This window comes from Callorhinus ursinus, unplaced genomic scaffold (assembly GCF_003265705.2).
Source record: "Callorhinus ursinus isolate GAN/ISIS: 27379988/994484 unplaced genomic scaffold, GSC_fseal_2.0 scaffold16, whole genome shotgun sequence".
NCBI classification, from domain to species: domain Eukaryota; kingdom Metazoa; phylum Chordata; class Mammalia; order Carnivora; family Otariidae; genus Callorhinus; species Callorhinus ursinus.
The window spans coordinates 34,171,989-34,188,277 of record NW_027397078.1 but is presented as its reverse complement, the minus strand read 5'-3'; the positions used below and the strand labels follow the sequence as shown (position 1 = coordinate 34,188,277).

General features: G+C 42.3%; 1 protein-coding gene across 1 annotated transcript; it reads right to left on the bottom strand.

Annotated features, from left to right (window-relative positions):
- Positions 1-261: 261 nt before the first annotated feature.
- Positions 262-666, bottom strand: LOC141374290 (large ribosomal subunit protein eL39). The gene has a single exon (XM_073902083.1). It carries the CDS (start codon positions 618-620, stop codon positions 465-467), a length of 156 nt encoding a protein of 51 aa, XP_073758184.1. The 5' UTR covers positions 621-666; the 3' UTR covers positions 262-464.
- Between the last annotated feature and the right edge of the window lie 15,623 nt (positions 667-16,289).

The window sequence follows — 16,289 nt, the reverse complement described above, 5'->3', positions numbered from 1 at the left end:
AAGATTTTATTTATTTGAGAAGAGAGAGCTCGAGCCAGGGGAGGGGCAAGCAGATACCCTGCTCAGTGGGGAGCCCCATCTCAGGACCCTAAGATCATGACCTGGGCCTAAGGCACTGAGCCACCCAGGCACCCCCTAGCCACACTTTACATACTTGCTTGTCAAGGGACATTTCTATCACTGCAGGAAGTTCTGACAGTGCTGTGCATGATCTGACAGGTGGGGAATTCAGTACTTTGCAAATCAGAAACACAACAGTAGTAGAGCCGAGAGGTCTCACATTTATTACTGAACCAACCTACTGGTGCAGGGGCATAGTCAAGAGAGAAAAATCATTTCCATGATAAGACAAGTCTATGGCCAGGTAGGAAGGATGTTTACAGAATGACAGAACACATGATCTTCACGCAGCTTAATTAAATATGTATGCCAATTAGGTGTGTCATCTCATGACGTGTGACGCCTTACAGACCCAGCTTGGTTCTTCTCCAGTGCCTCCTTTTGGAGTTGTACCTGATCTTATTACCAGTTTTCATCCGAATCCACTGGGGAATGGGACGATTCTGCTTTTGTTTCTTGGCCAGGAATCGCTTGATTCTGAAAGTCTTGTGAGAAGACATGGCGAGAAGCAGCCAGCCACGCAGAGCAGGATGGCGGCGAAAAAGAGAGGAGTCTGAGAATTCTTAAAAACCTAGTGCAATTTTTTCTCTCCTCCAACATTCATAGGGACAGAAAAGGCCTCCCCCTCCATATTCTCTATCCTTCAAGCTCATGCAAAGGGTCTACAATCACTGGGGATAGACTAGGGCCCCTAGTCATGTGAATCTAAGTTCTGCAGGTGTATCCTGGCTTGTGGTTCTTTGGTAGATGTCTAAATAAAAGGTCAGCCCTGAGTAATCTGCATATATATGAAATAATAATATTTTGCCTTCTCTATCCCCTGTCTTTTGAAATCAATGCAAATTATACCTTTATTTTTTTTTTTTTAATTTATTTCAGAGAGAGAGAGTGCATGAGCGGGAGGTAGGGGGTGGGGGGGGCAGGGCAAAGGGAAAGGGGAAGCAGACTCCCCACTGAGCTGGAACTCAGTCTCCCAACCAAGAGACATAGGCTTAACTGACTGAGCCACCCAGGTACCCCTAAATTATACCTTTAAAAAATCTACACAGATAGGGGCGCCTGGGTGGCTCAGTCAGTTAAGTGTCTGCCTCTGGTTTCAGCTCAGGTCATAATCTCAGGATCCTGGGGTTGAGCCCCATGTTGGGTTCTGTGCTCAGTGGGAAGTCTGATTGAATATTCTCTCCCTCTGTCCCTCCCCCCACTCACACACATGTGCACTCTCTCTCTCTCGATCTCTCTATCTAAAAAAAATAAATATTTTTTAAAAAGTCTACACAGATACCATTATCTCCACTCTTAACTTCCCAGCATCTCAACGATCTTGTCATGACTTTGCCTGCACATCTGTTTTAAATCTCAACTGCTCCCATTTCTGCTCACTCCCACTTCCCTCATTCTGGATGCACCCAGAGAACAAATCTCAGCTACCACCCATATAATAGCAATTTGCATATAATAGCAATCGCGTTTTGAAAAGTCTAATTTCTCCCTCAGCTTTCTTTTCTTCATTTCATTTACCATTTTTTTTTCTAGAATTCCACAATTCTAACTTTTAAAGCTTTGATTGCTTTTGTCTGGACTCTCTCCAAGGTCTATATTGCTCCTTTGAACCAAAAGTTCCTAATTTGATCCATTAACATATGACAGTCATTTAAAATTTCAGAATAAATTTACTTTTCTCAAAAAAAAAAAAATCCCAATTTGAACACAGTGCTTCCATGGAGATATGACTAATAATACATTGGCTCTTGCATCTGGCTGAACACCAGAATCTTTTTTTTTTTTTTTTTTAACTATAGATTACTGAACTCCATACAGCCATGTATGGGAAACATTAAATGTTATCATACTGATTTTCATTGAAATGGCTTCCTTCCAGAGGTCCAGGCCCATCTTAATTGTTATCTCTTTGGGAAGCCTTTCCTGATCAATTCAATTCAACCAACATCCCTCATAGTTTATAAGTCCCCTTGGGATCTGGACTATATTGCATTGCACTGCTAGCCGTATATGGTAATACCCCCTTGAGGAGCTTTTAGATTGTGAAGATCCTTACTCTTGTTTTTGTCTTCCAAGCTCAGTACCAGGAATGAATCTATTTCAGTTAGAATTAAAACTTGGGACAAATCTTTACCATATGCCTCTGTATACATTTCCCATCAAACAGCAGCCAAGATGGAAGCCCCTTCAGGTTTGAGGACAGAGCACTTGTAATCTGCCTGTAATCACCACCACACAAAGTGGCATATAATAGCTATTTCTTCAGTTGAAATATTTTTTGTCCAATGAGACTCAAAGCATTCTGAAAGTGGGTGTTACATCTTAGAAAATTTTGCATTTCCTATAGGAACTGCGCCTAGTAAATATTCTTCAACAAATATACCACTGGGATGAAAAACAATAAAGTAACTTGAAGACTGAACATTCTAAACCCTCATTTTACAGATGAGGAAACTGGGACCCAGAGAATTGCAGTGATTTACCCAGATAAAAAGAGAGGTCAAACTGGACCTCAAGCTACCCTCTACCCTGGGCTTTTTTGCTTATTCCATGTATCCTTTGTGAATTAAATGGGGTTCATTGATTGGCTTCCTAGCTCTATCTCCAAAAACTGAGTAAAACTCCACCACTGAACTCTTAAAAGGCATGTCTTCTAAAGGGTGGAATTTCTCATCAGGAAATCAGGGAAATGCCACTGGCAATAAGCTGAAGACTGACTTTGATTTACTCTACTTGGCATGATATTAATGACTAACCACTTGTACACACATGCAAGCCACACCAACATGGGGTGGATTTGAGTAGATTAGGTAATCAAGTATGAAAATAGAAGCACAGACTAGGCCAGGTTCAAAAACCTGCCCTCATATCAGTCAAAACTACTATATCTGGAAGGATGAAAGTAGAAAGAAGACACCACTTTCATTAAATTCAGTTGGGAACACTTTCCAATTTTAATTTAGCAAGATTTCATCAGAAGGGTTCTGCAAATCGAATCCCATCTTACTGTTATTATTTGGATTTTTCGTATGTAGAGTTTGGAATAGCTTAGTGTTGTTGCTACCACTGCTATATCTATTGTTGTTGGATGCTGGGACTCCTCTTCAGCCATGCTTTCACCCAGCAGAGTAGCCTCCATATCATTCCTTGATGATGAGACAGATCATCTAGATAGATTCTCCAAAAGGAACACACAGTGAGAAAGAAGAAACCAAGGTGACCACAATCCAGTCCATGTGAGCCCAGGACCTGAGTTTAAAAGGTTATTTGAGGCGCGCCTGGGTGGCTCAGTCAGTTGAGCGTCTGCCTTCGGCTCAGGTCATGGTCCCAGGGTCCTGGGATCGAGCCCCGCGTTGGGCTCCCTGCTCAGCGGGGAAGCCTGCTTCTCCCTCTCCCTCTGCCTACCACTCCCCTTGCTTGTGCTCTCTCCATCAAATAAATAAATAAATAATAAAATCTTTAAAAAATAAAAAAAATTAAAGGTTATTTGATACACATTTAAAGGAATTCCAGGAACAACAACAAAACACACACACACACACACACACACACACACACACACACACACACACAGCAAGTGTCTTTAACTTGTAGAATATATTCTTTAGAAGTTGTTTCCAAAGCCATGCTCACCCCCCCTCACTTGTCCAGATACTAAAAACCCAAAGCAAAGCTTCTTGTGAGCTTCCCCTGTTTGGTAGGATCAGAGAGTCCTGGGGATTGCTCAAAAAAACTGTGGCTCTTTTGGCATTATGTGCCTGAAAAATTCTTCAAGTCCAACTGCAAATGAGTCAGCAGAGTTTTCTGGAACAGCCAAGGAGAGGATGCTTTCTTTAGGAGACTATTTATTTGGTTGCTACATAATACCGTAGATTAATTAGGAGTAAGAATGAGTGAAACTATTTGGAAAAAAATGATAACAGCTTGAAAGCTTCACTCACCCCTGACCTAATGGAGGAAGAAACATTACAGTTCCATGCAACTCATTATTCTGAGGAGTAAGAGTGACATCAACCAAAATGTTATTATAAAATCTTTGATCGTATTGGCCCAGATATCAAGCTTATAAGGTCAAGATTTTAGAAAAAGTGAATTGGTTGAAAATTTAAATAAACCCTTGATATTTAGAGGCATAAAATATGTCCAATGTGGCTCCCCATATGTTAAGAAATGCATCAAGAGCAAAATCTAGCCAAAATAATATGGCTCAGACACATCTTTCCTCATTTTCTAAACGTTTCCATATCTGGCAAAATGACCAGGGTGAAGAGTGATGGTTTCAATATGTTCAAGATTCAGACTGAGTTTATAGTGATTACTTGAGAGAGACTTGTCTCTGAAATCTACCTCCTATCAGATGATGTCCTTGAATGTTTGCTGCTTAGGCTATTTCTTCTCTCTCCTTGGTCATCAATTGCTCCAACTCTAGTAGACCACTCCCATAAGCATACATTCACCTTCACGTATCATCACCAGTTCAAAACACTTATCAACTCATGGCCAATTTTATTTTATTCATACCCTTTCCCCCTGAACTCTTTGGAAGCACTTTCCAGACATTATATTGTTTTATCCATACATAGTTAAGCATTTATCTCTTTAAAAAATCACTTCAAAAAACATAACCCTAATACCATCATCCCATCTAAAAATATTAGCATTTTTAACAGTCTGTTTCTTACTGAGAACTAGCAGCTATATTAAAAACTGACCAGAGACAAAAGAAAGATCACCTGGTTCTTTTCTTTGAACATTGGCTTGCAAAGCATCACATGTCCACCCAAAAGCCTCTGCCCCTCTATATTCTACCACTAGGAGTAGCCTGACATTTGGGGACGAGAGGAGAGAACCGAAATGTCATCCCTCTATAATGCTGTAATCTGGACACACTGGTCTCAATAGGTGGGCTTATAGGTTTTGTTCCTTTGGCTTTTAAGAGAAAATATACTGATGATTTTTTTTAATGAGGGCTTACAACAAAAGAACCCTCCCTTGAACATTGGCTCTGCAGATTAAAGAAAATGAAACGTGGGTGGGACTGGCTTTGAAGAAATTTCATGGCAGGCAAAGGAGGCGGGCAGACCTGTGAAAACCTTCACAGAGCCACACGTTCCTCCCAAGCCCAGCTGGTACTACTATTAAAAAAAAAAAAAAAAGCAATCAGTCTTAACACATCTTGCATTTGTTTTATGCATATCAACTCTGTTTGCTTCTTAAAGAGTATGATTAAGCTGTATGAAGACTCAAGGCTAAGAAAATCCTTAGTCTTGAGAAAAGCACTGAAGAGGGAGGGAAAGACCTCAGGCCCCAGGACACCCACAAAAATTAGACAGAACTCATCTGGCAAAACAGACAATCCTGTCTCCTTATGCCAGCCCCTAAATTCTGGCTGGCCCCCAAAATGTAGCCAAGATAAAGGTAAAAATTTTGGTTTCTGGGGTGAGCCTTCACCCAAACCAAATCATTCTGGAATAAGGATGATCTGACGCCTGAAATTCCACGCTTTTAGGTCTCCTTTTTAAGGAGCAGGGGGCTATCAGATTCACTTTTCAGCCTAGCAGGGTATAATTAGTGTATGATCCATTTGGGGTCAGGCAATTCATTGCTGTTGGGGGTGGGGGGTGGCTGTGCCCTGTACGAGGTTCAGCAGCATCCCCGGCATTCACCTACAAGGTGCAGGTAGCACTGCCCCCACCCCCTCAAGTCATGACAACCAAGATGTCTTCAGACATTTCTAGATGTCCCCTGAGGGCCAAAATCAACCCTACTTGAGAACCACTGCAATACAAGTAATATTTTATCAACTATATGAAACATAAAATTTGCTAAGGGATATAGAATAGACTATTTTAGATGTCAAGTCTTAAAAAAGAAACCACTACCATCCTTCTAAAAGAGTGTCAATAATTAGATGCAAAACAATAAAAGCTACTATTGCTTTGAAATATTCCCTGAAGAAAGTGAAGCACTTGTGTAAATTTTGCCCTTTCACCTGTGATGATGACTGTGCTAGCAGGTGTGGTAAAAGATATTGTTCAGAAACCTGTTCCAGGTTTGCTGGTGAGAATAGTCCCTGGCTTGGGGCCATAGCTGCCATGCAGAGTCTCTCTGCTGACACTCTTTCCCAACACTCCTGAAAATCCCACAGTGTTTGAACTTGAATATTATAATTACAGAGACAGGCTCTGAGAGCCAAAAAAAATAGAGCTACTGGACCAGAGCAGCAGGATATAGAATAGACCGTTGGGACTGGTAAATTTTTAATTTTTGTGGTTTCAAAGTACTCATAAGTGTGGTAGGGGAGGGTTTTGAAGATGATTCTCAACTTGTCAGACACCTTGTCATTTTTTTACCCACAGCCATTATAGAGAATTCAACCAACGTTCAGCAGAATTGTAGAAGTACTCTTTATGAGCCTGGGTTATTGTGTGAAAGTTACAAGGAGTGAAGTCATGTTCTGTGTGTGCATAGATGTGTGTAGTATAGGTTAGTCTCTGTAAATGCCTGAGGTGATGAAGTGATGGGGGTAGTTGAAAACGTTGAGCACACATTGGGTCAGGGACACTGATCAGTGACAAATGACCTGTAATACTGCGAAGGAGCCATCTGTCATGGCTGGAGGCTCAAGCAGAGAAGAGATAAGTGGGGAGGCCCCAGGAACAGATGGGGAGCCTGAACCCCCACCCAGAGCAGAGGGTCCAACAGCTGGGACTGATTAATCCAGACAGCTGACTATTACGTCATGTGTCAGATTACACCCAAGTGAACGGCTGAACGTTCCTAGCAAGTTCAGGCCAACATGGAGGCGCTTCACAGACTGTGTCCACCTTGGAATTCCATAAGGGATGAAAACACTGTTCAGGCCTACCTTGTTGCCCTCTATGGAAAGAGCCGGAAGAAGGCATATAGGCCCTTCCCACCTCTTCTTTTTTCTTTTTTCTTCTTCTCAGGGTAAAAGGGAGCATTGAGAAGGGGAGAAATTGAGCTTTTAAAGAAGCTGCTTGAGGAGTGCATGGGTGGCTCAGTCAGTAAAGCGTCTGACTTTGATTTCGGCTCAGGTCATGATCTCAGGGTTGGTGAGATGGAGCCCCACGTGGGCTCTGCACTGGGCATGGAGCCTGCTTACAGGCTCCTCTCTCTTCCTCTCCCTCTGCCCCTCCCCCCCCAAAAGAAGCTGCTTGACCTGTCTTTATTTTCTGTTTGCTCTCTAAATTACATTATAGGGGGAAAGATAAGGAGCTTTAATATGAAATTTGACCCAACAAAGTGATCCCATAGTCTAAGATGTGGAAAGAAAAAATTTCTGAGGATGAACTTGATCCAGTCATGCTTCTTAGTGATTCCACAAGCACTACAAACAACATATCAAAATCTAAACTTGACACGTTTCCCCTCTCTGGCATTCCCTTCAAGTCCAATACCAAACTCTCGGTGCGCAGCTATGCCGTCAGTCAGTTACTGAGTCTTGTAGAGTCTGTCTCTTTAGCATCTCTTGAAACCATCTTGACTTCTCCATTCCCATTGCAGTTGCCTGAATTCCGACCTCCATTATTCCTGCCTGGACTGTTAGAATTGTTTTGTTGGGGAAGAAGACCTTCCTCTGCCCTTCAAGGTTCTTCTAGGCGGACTAAGAATCGAATTAACATGAGACAGATGAACAGGAGAAAATCACATTTAATTTCGTACCTGTGGGGAAACCACACAGATAATGGAAATTCTGAAGACTGGCACAAGTTGGTATATATGTCATCCTGAACTAAGGAGAAGGGGCGAGAGGTCTGGGGCTTCAAAGATAGGAAGGCAATTCACAGGAAGATGAAAAGGAGTAAATGTTTGGTAAATAAATGTTTGCTGGGCCACTCAGAAACAATGGGACATAGAGGACTTTGATCAAACAGGCCTTGGTAGGTTCCTCCCTGTCTACTGTACCTAGTTCTTACCCTAGTGTTGTTGTTTATGTTGCTAACTCTCTGCCTGGAATAGGTCCTCTATCTAAATTCTTTTAGGCAGTTGAGGGGGAGGTAAAGAGTTCTTCTGTAATCTGCTGGGTTTTGATTGCTTTTTAACTCAAAATAACCCTCATGCCAAAGTGGCCCATCTTGGAGCGGCCTGCCCTTGGCCCCTAGTTTGTTCTAGTTGGCCTCTTTGCTCCGCTGCATTCTTTCTATGGCTTTCAGAATAAAAAAACTCAAATCTGTTCATATTACTTTCCTGCTTCTAACTCTTATGTGGCTGCCCATTCTCAAAGGTTTTTAAACCTTTTTTTTGGTCCCAACAGACACAATACTAGAAATTCCTGAGAACAACAGAACTCTGTAGTCATAGTCAGATTTTAACCAACCTCTCTTCGTTTTTTTTTTTTTTTTTTCCAGGGAAATAAAGCTCAGCAGAGTGAGTCGTGATGCCTCGTTACAAGGTATGGTGTAGATAACATAGACTAGGCAATGTGTACAGTTGCCTCTGTGCTGGGTATAACATGCCACCTTCCTCTCACCAAGGTTAAGTTGGAACTAAGGTTAAGTTCTTAGTTTTGGAACTAAGGTTAAGTTCTTAGTTTTGATAAATGTACCATGGTTGTAGATGTTAACATTAGGGGAAGCTGGGTAAAGGAGTATATACGGGAACTCTCTGCACTATCTTTGCAACCCTTCTGTAAATCTAAAAGCATTTCAAAATGTTACCCATGTTCTTGATGTTCTTGATGTGTCTTCTATCTGAATCGTGGAAATACGATACATGGGTTGCTGCTGTGCATGTCTCCCCAGCTCCACATTCAGTGATATCCGCTGGGTGGTTTGATATCAGACAGTGTAGGGGCACCTCCATCATGGCAATTGGTAAATGTTACAAACGTTTATCAGCACACCAAACACACCAAACTAGTTGTTGCTCTCTGCCTGATAAATGGGAAGATAATGATAAATGGAGGTTGCCAAAAGCGTGAGGGAGAAGAGACAGTGGCGGCCGTGAATGCCGGTCGCCCCTTTCTCTGTGAGAGCCTCCCGCTTACGGGTGTTTTGGATCACTGGGCAACCAGGTCGCAGGCATATGGCCGAGATCCCTGTGCTGCTCCTGGGTCCCAGAAAGGCAGGTGTGGAGCACCCCCCCCACCACCACCACCACTTGAGATCGTAAAGAATTTGCACAGTAGGGATGGGGCTTGAGAGAGTAAGCCAAACAAGAAGATTCCGATAATTTTAGCTATTGTGAGTAAATTGAGAAACGTTCAAAATGTGTAAAATTTGGCAGCAGGGAGCAGGGCTCACCAGTTCTACGTCGCAGTTACCAGCATAACATTTTCCAGCATGGTTTTCTGTCCATTAAACACCCATTAAACGATATTATTCTGTGCCAACATCACTAGAAAGATTCAGCGTATGAAGAAAAATGGAACACTTGCAGGGAACACAGATCCAACAGAGATGCTGGAAGATTCACCATCCAGATCTTTCATGGCAGAGATGATCAGCATTGAGGGTATGTTTTGGTACCTTTTATGGCACAGACTCTATTCAACTTTTCAGATGATACATGAGGTTTTAATCCTTGGGGGATGAAAGGCGGGGCTCAGAGGTGGGGATAAATATTACAATCAGCATATAGGGCAAAAATGGTTCATAACTAAAATGACTCTCTCAAATCCCTTAAGTTAATGGTTTCATAGAGAGGGTACACCCCTAAGGGGAATTTAGAATATTTTGCTGTGTGTTTTTGCTTTCCCACCAACGGGGAGGAGGGGGTGGGGGGGACGGACACATCACCTTAGACATTAATGAGTCACAGCTGGGGGACTTTAGACATCCTTCATTGCTCATAAAGCCCAGGGCAAAAAGGATCCTCCCGGGTCCAATGGGACTTCTTCATGTCCTACTAGACATTTATGTGTGCAAAACCCACTCCAGATTATCTGATGATACACATCACATCACTTCATAAATAAAGAGATTTTTTTTTTAGTACAGTTTTAATAAACATTGAGTTTTTCTGGAAGCAAATTACTATATAAATCAGAAGGCCATGTTTTGTTTTGTGGAGAACTTTAGCACAAATTGTTCAGTTCTGGAAAATCATGACACCACCGGTCTTCAATACAATGCACTTGGATCTATTAATATTTGTAGCTCTTGCATTCTTGGGGACCCTACAAATAGGCACAGGCATAGGACGACTTTACCTTCTCATACAACTTTATACAAATCAAAAGCATATTATTTTAGTATAATCTTTTTATTTCTCCCTGATATGTTACAATCATTACATTAATATTTTTAAATTATTTGTATAGATAGGTTTTATTATCTATGAATTTCCTTTCAGGATAGCAAAGGAGCTGTTGATACTGACCAAAAAGGGACATTGGTCTGATAAAGTTGAGAATCATTGCCTTAAATGTCTTTAAATCATTGGAACCCAGGCTGCTTAAAATCAAGTCAAGAATGAAATTTGTTATTTTTTTCATTTTGCATTCACACTGTGGCCTCCTTTCCCAGGGATACTGGAGGTCCTGGCTTTGTTTTATTTAAGGTAAAAGTTTTTCAACCTCAAAACTATTGACATTTTGGACCAGATAATTCTTTGTTGGCGGGGGTGGGGTGGGGGGGTGGGTGTTGTCTTTTGGACCGTAGGATACTTAGCAGCATCCCTGGCCTCTACCCGCCAGATGCCAGGAGCAACCTCTGCCCAGTTTTGACAACCAGAAATGTCTCCAGACACCATCAAATGTCCTCCAGGAGGCAAAATCATCCCTGGTTGAGAACCTCTGATTGTAGGCTACTTCACTGCTAGAGTTCTTTTTAGAGTAGGGGGAATCTTGGTCATGTTCCTCAAAGTATGACCTGCAAATTGAGTCCAAACAAGGAGGATCCATCAGGGTACTGACAACAAGTGCAAGTCAGAATCAGGTGGGGGCAGAAATCGGCATTATCACATGCATGCCACCCGTTGGGGAAGGATGCAGATACAGAGCTACACAGATCCTACCTTGATCCCACTTGGGCCTGTTCGTAACTGTTCAACTCTGGCAATTTAACTACACTGAACTCTGATTCCTCATCGACAGACTGAGAGTGAAAACCATGCCACATCTCAGGGTTGTTGCAAGCATTAAATGAGATACTGTAAGTAAGGGGCTCACAACAGCGCTGGTCTTATTTATCTTTGTAATGCCTTGTTATCCTAACCCAAGCGAGGCACACACAGAAAGTACAAGGTCAGAGCCCCTGGAAACATGGGCTGATGAGCCAGCCCTGGCTTCAAAGGGCAAATGATGTGAGCTGTTACAGGTGCTAGGCTGCAGGTCTGCTCAGCTGCCAGCCCCGTCATGGGAGGACGGCTGCTAGTCTGGCCCCTTGGGTCCATAAGTGAAGATTCTTTTCTCCTTCTTGCCATCTTTCTTCCAGGGGATCAACCGTAGCCCCAGGAAGCAAAGATTAAAAAGAAACAGTCACAGAGCTTCGGGGACCATAACCTTAGCTACTAGGAACCCAGCTCTTCTCTGTGACATCATCTGTCCTTGGACCCAATAAAGTTCATAGGAACGGGAATAAGCAAGGCTCATCTATCCCATTCCCTCCCATTTCCACGTGCAGTGGTTCCCGTTGCGAGGCTTCGAAAGGTTAAGTCTCTCAGCCCGTGTCACGCAGCTAGCAAAGGGAGGAAGCAAGGATTTGAACCCATTCAGTGTGACTAGAATACAGGCTTCAAAAAATATGAATGAGAAACCACATGTCAAAGTAGCGATGGCATACCACAGCTTTAGGCCAGAGTCCCTAGACACGTGTGGCTATCTAAATGCAAATGTATATTAATTAAATTAAAATAAAGGGTTGGTTCTTTGGGCACCATAGCCACATCCAAGTACACAGTAGCCACAGAGGGCTAGGGACTGCTGTATTGGACAGCGCAGATAGAGAACATTTCCATCATCACAGAAAGTTCTGTTGGAACAGCACTGTGCATTTTATTTTTTTTTTAAGATTTATTTATTTATTTTAGAGAGAGAGCTCACGAGTGGGAGGAGGGGCAGAGGGAGAGAGAATCTTAAGCAGACTCATGCCAAGTGTGGGGCTTGACATGGGGCTTGATCTCACAACCCATGAGATCATGCCCTGAGTGAGACCAAGAGTCGGACCTGACTGAGCCAGCCACGTGCCCCAGCACTGTGCATTTTAAATGACCACAGAAACTTAGCTCAGTGTTCCTGTCATTTTTACTAGGACTATGTTAAATTAAAATGAATATATGCATCAGAAATTTCTGGGGAGAAGTCACATTTGCTCCCCTTAAGTGGGTGTTGATTTTTTTTTTGTCACTTTTGAGGAAATACTCCAGAGAGGAAATTAATAAGTGAAATACTTGCTATGCCTGTATTAACTCCTTGTTAAATTACTGAGTCACAAAAAAGAAACTCCCTTTTCCAATACCCTTTTTTACTTCTCAGTTTTCAAAGGGAAATTATTTTTAAAATGCCCTACTCAGAATCATCCCATTTTATTTTCAAATATGGACTTCACTATATTTTTAATGACTTCAAGATCCAGAGGGAATTATTTGTAAACAGCCATACATTATTCTCCACTGATTATTTCCGGGAAGAGCCAAGGAAAGCAAGGTGTATTAGATCTTTCCGAGCTGGAGAGTTTGTATTCACAAACTCAGGGCTGATTGAGAAAAATCGTAGATGTTTACCAAGGAGAACACTTAACTTCTAAAGAAGTACCCAAATAAGACAAGTTGGATCCATTCACTTCATGGAATTGGAGCCCCTCAGAACACGCTAGAGGAATCATGGAATCATGCAATGTCGGAGCCAGAGCAGATCTGAGAAAACATTTTTTCTACATTCGTGGATAGAGACTGAGATTGGGAGTGCAGGTTCACAGCCAGTTAGTAGCCGAACCGGGACCGGGGATCACTGGTGCTTTCCTTTTGGACACCGGGCCAGACTGTGAATGCCCTTTGGCTGTAGTACTGAGAACAAACCAGCATGTTTGGGGAGTCTGTTATACCCCATATGAGGTTCAACCACATCATGTAACTTCCACAGATGGTGATTGTCAAATTCCTGACACAACATAAAGCTACAAACAGCCCTTTCCATTCACTGGGTCCCAGTGTCTTTGAAAACATAGAGATTAGCCACTTTTGATTTTCAGCTGCTTTCTTCAAAGGAGGCAGAAGTTCAAAGGAAAGGAGCAATGTGGAGGCGCATTGTTTAGGCACAGCTGGCTGGGTTTCCAAGGCCTCAAGGGAGTTGGGGGTTGAGGTCCCTGTCAACTTGATTAGGCCTTCAAACAGCCTTTCCCGAAGTAATCCTTGCGAAGGTCTCATTCTGGAACAAGGAGAGTACCTTTCTCCCTGCCTTCAGTGCCTTATATCTGTTCTCTTCTTAGTGCCTTTTTCTGTCTCCTCCACAGTGCAGAAGTCATTGGATATTTATGAGGAAAACCCCAGGACTTTAATATTTGCCCAAATTTGTGTATATCCCTGAAGCATAATATTTTAATTCCTTCAGCTTTGGGATCAGGCAACAAGTGCCTACATTATAGGATTGTTGCAGGATTAAATACAATCCTTTATTAAGTGAGTTAGAGATTCTGGGTTTATTAATTTCCTAAGGGACGTTTTGTCACTAGAAAAACATACTAGCCAAGCAGTGCTCCTCCCGCAAATAGAGAATTACTTCAGCAAAAACCCTTCAGACTCAGCAGGTAAGATGTAGAGTCTTATGTTACATCCACCAATACCAGGCGACTGGGGAAGTCTCTTTTGTGCCCTTTCTCTTGTATGAAGCCTTATATTGCTGTTGGGCAGGTGGATGGGAGGAAGAAAATTGCCAGGCCCTGAAGCATGATGGGTGGACCCAAATGATGACACTGTGAGGGCCTGTATTAGCGATCCGTTGCCTCGTTAACAAATTATCCAAAAGCGTCGTGGCTCAAAATAATAAACACTTATTAGCTCACAGTTTCTGGAGGTCAGGAATCTAGGTGGTTCCACCTCAGGGTCTCTCATGGGGTTGCAGTCAAGATCTTGGCTGGGACTGTGGTCATCTGAAGGCTCACCTAGGGCTGGTAGGTCCCACTTCCAAGGTGGCGCACTGGCATAGCTGCTGGTGGGAGGCCTCAGTTCCTCGCCACTGGACCCTCCATAGCACTGCTTGAGTGTCCCGATAACAGGAAAGCTAAGTCATGAGAGAGAGCAAGGAGGAAGCTGCCATGTTGGCACCATGGAGTCTCAGAAGTCACCCAAGGCCACTTCTGCCATATTCTGTGATTTACAAGTGAATCGCTAAGTCTAGCCCTCACTAAGGGTCTGGGAAGAGGGATTAGTCTCCACCTTTTGAAGCAGAGAAATTTCAAAGAATTTGTGGCCTTATTTAAAAACTGCCGCAGGGCCCCTGCCTGAGCGGCTCACCGCTTGGCCTTCTTGCAGCCCCGCATATCAGCTTTGTACCTGCCAGATCCTAATAATCATAAATGCATAAGGCTGCTCAAGTATAAAGGGCTCTGCAAAATTGGGTAGAAAAAACTTCGAATGGTATAATAAGCTTTGCATTGCTTTTCCATTCTCCTTTGGTTATAGGTTTCCCCTGGAATGCACATGTCCACAAACTCTACATATTAAAATTCCCTTTATGGGCCATTACTAATCTAAAACTTATGGTGATTGAGACAGGGGTTGGCTTATAAAATAACTTTGTCCATAAGAAAAAACAGTGTGTAAATGAGATCTGAGAAGCAGTGTTTACAAACTTTAATGAGGTCATTGCTGCTTTTAGGCACTTCATGGCCAAACTTTCTATTTAATTGAATTCCAGAGGCCAGATTTAAGCTGACACACACAAATGTTAATTTAAAAAATTAATCTTCTTGTACCCTAGAGCTGAGGGAAAGACAATGCAGCCTTCAGTGTGTGCCATGGGCACGACCGTATTTTGAGCAAAGTGGACCAGCTATTTTTTAAAGGCTATTTCTCTTTATGTTCATTTTTGCTTAAATCCTACTGTGAAAAATTTTAAGCATGAAGAAAAATTGGAAGAATAACACAGTAAATACTTGTATATCCTCCCCTTAGATTTGATCATATTGACATTTGACCATATTTACTGCTCTTTTTCCTTCTCTTTCTCTCTCTAAACATATAGCTAGATAGATTCATATATATGTATATATGCACACACATAAATTATGCAAAAATATTGCTTTTGTGTTGCCGACCCATTTGAAAGTAAGTTGCAGATATCATGACACTTCACCCCTAAATATATCTCCCAAGAAATTTCCCCAATGGACATGTCAAAAAGACACAGAAGTCAGCTTGAAAGTGTTGCTACTGACAAAATCAGGAAAAATTTGAGCATCAAAATAAATAATGAAAATAAAGGGCTATAATCTGTTGAACAAAATAAAAACCATGAGCCCATATGGATACAAATAAGTAAATGAAGGGCGGAGGGACAAAAATCTAATCCTAATAATAGGGGGCCAAGTATTATCATCAAAAGAATAATTGATTTAGGCAAGAATCAACGAAGACTGAAATTAGTAGGAGAAAGGTTAAGGATTGTATTTGTTTCCTATTACTGTAAGAAATGACCACAAATTTTGTGACTTAACACAAATATATTATTTTACAATTCTGTAGGTTACAAGTCCAGCACAGATGTCACTGGGTCAGCAGGGTGGTGTTCCTTTCTGGAGGCACTAGAGAAGCCCTTTCCTTGCTCTTTCCAGCTTCTAGCTGTATTAATTATGCCTTTTATTTTTTTATTAACATATAATGCCTTTTTGTTTTCTGTATTTCTGATGCTTTGACATCCTGGGGACTTGCTGACCTTGGAGGGCCTGCCCCTCCCAGGCCTCCCCAATTCCTAGAGATGGTAAACTAGCCTGCAAATGGGCCTTTCATATGCAGTCTAGAGCCCTCACCTCCAACCCCCTCCTTTATTAAGCTTCTATAGCCTGGGCCACTATTCCCCTGCCCTAATCATGCCAAGGCCTCTGCAGGGTCAGCAAAGCCCCAAGATGTCAAAGCATCAGAAACTCTTAGAATTCATATGCACATGCATGCGCGCACACACCTACCTACCTTCCTACCTTCCTACCTTCCTACCTTCCTACCTTCCTACCTTCCTACCTTCCTACCTTCCTACCTTCCTACCTTCCTAC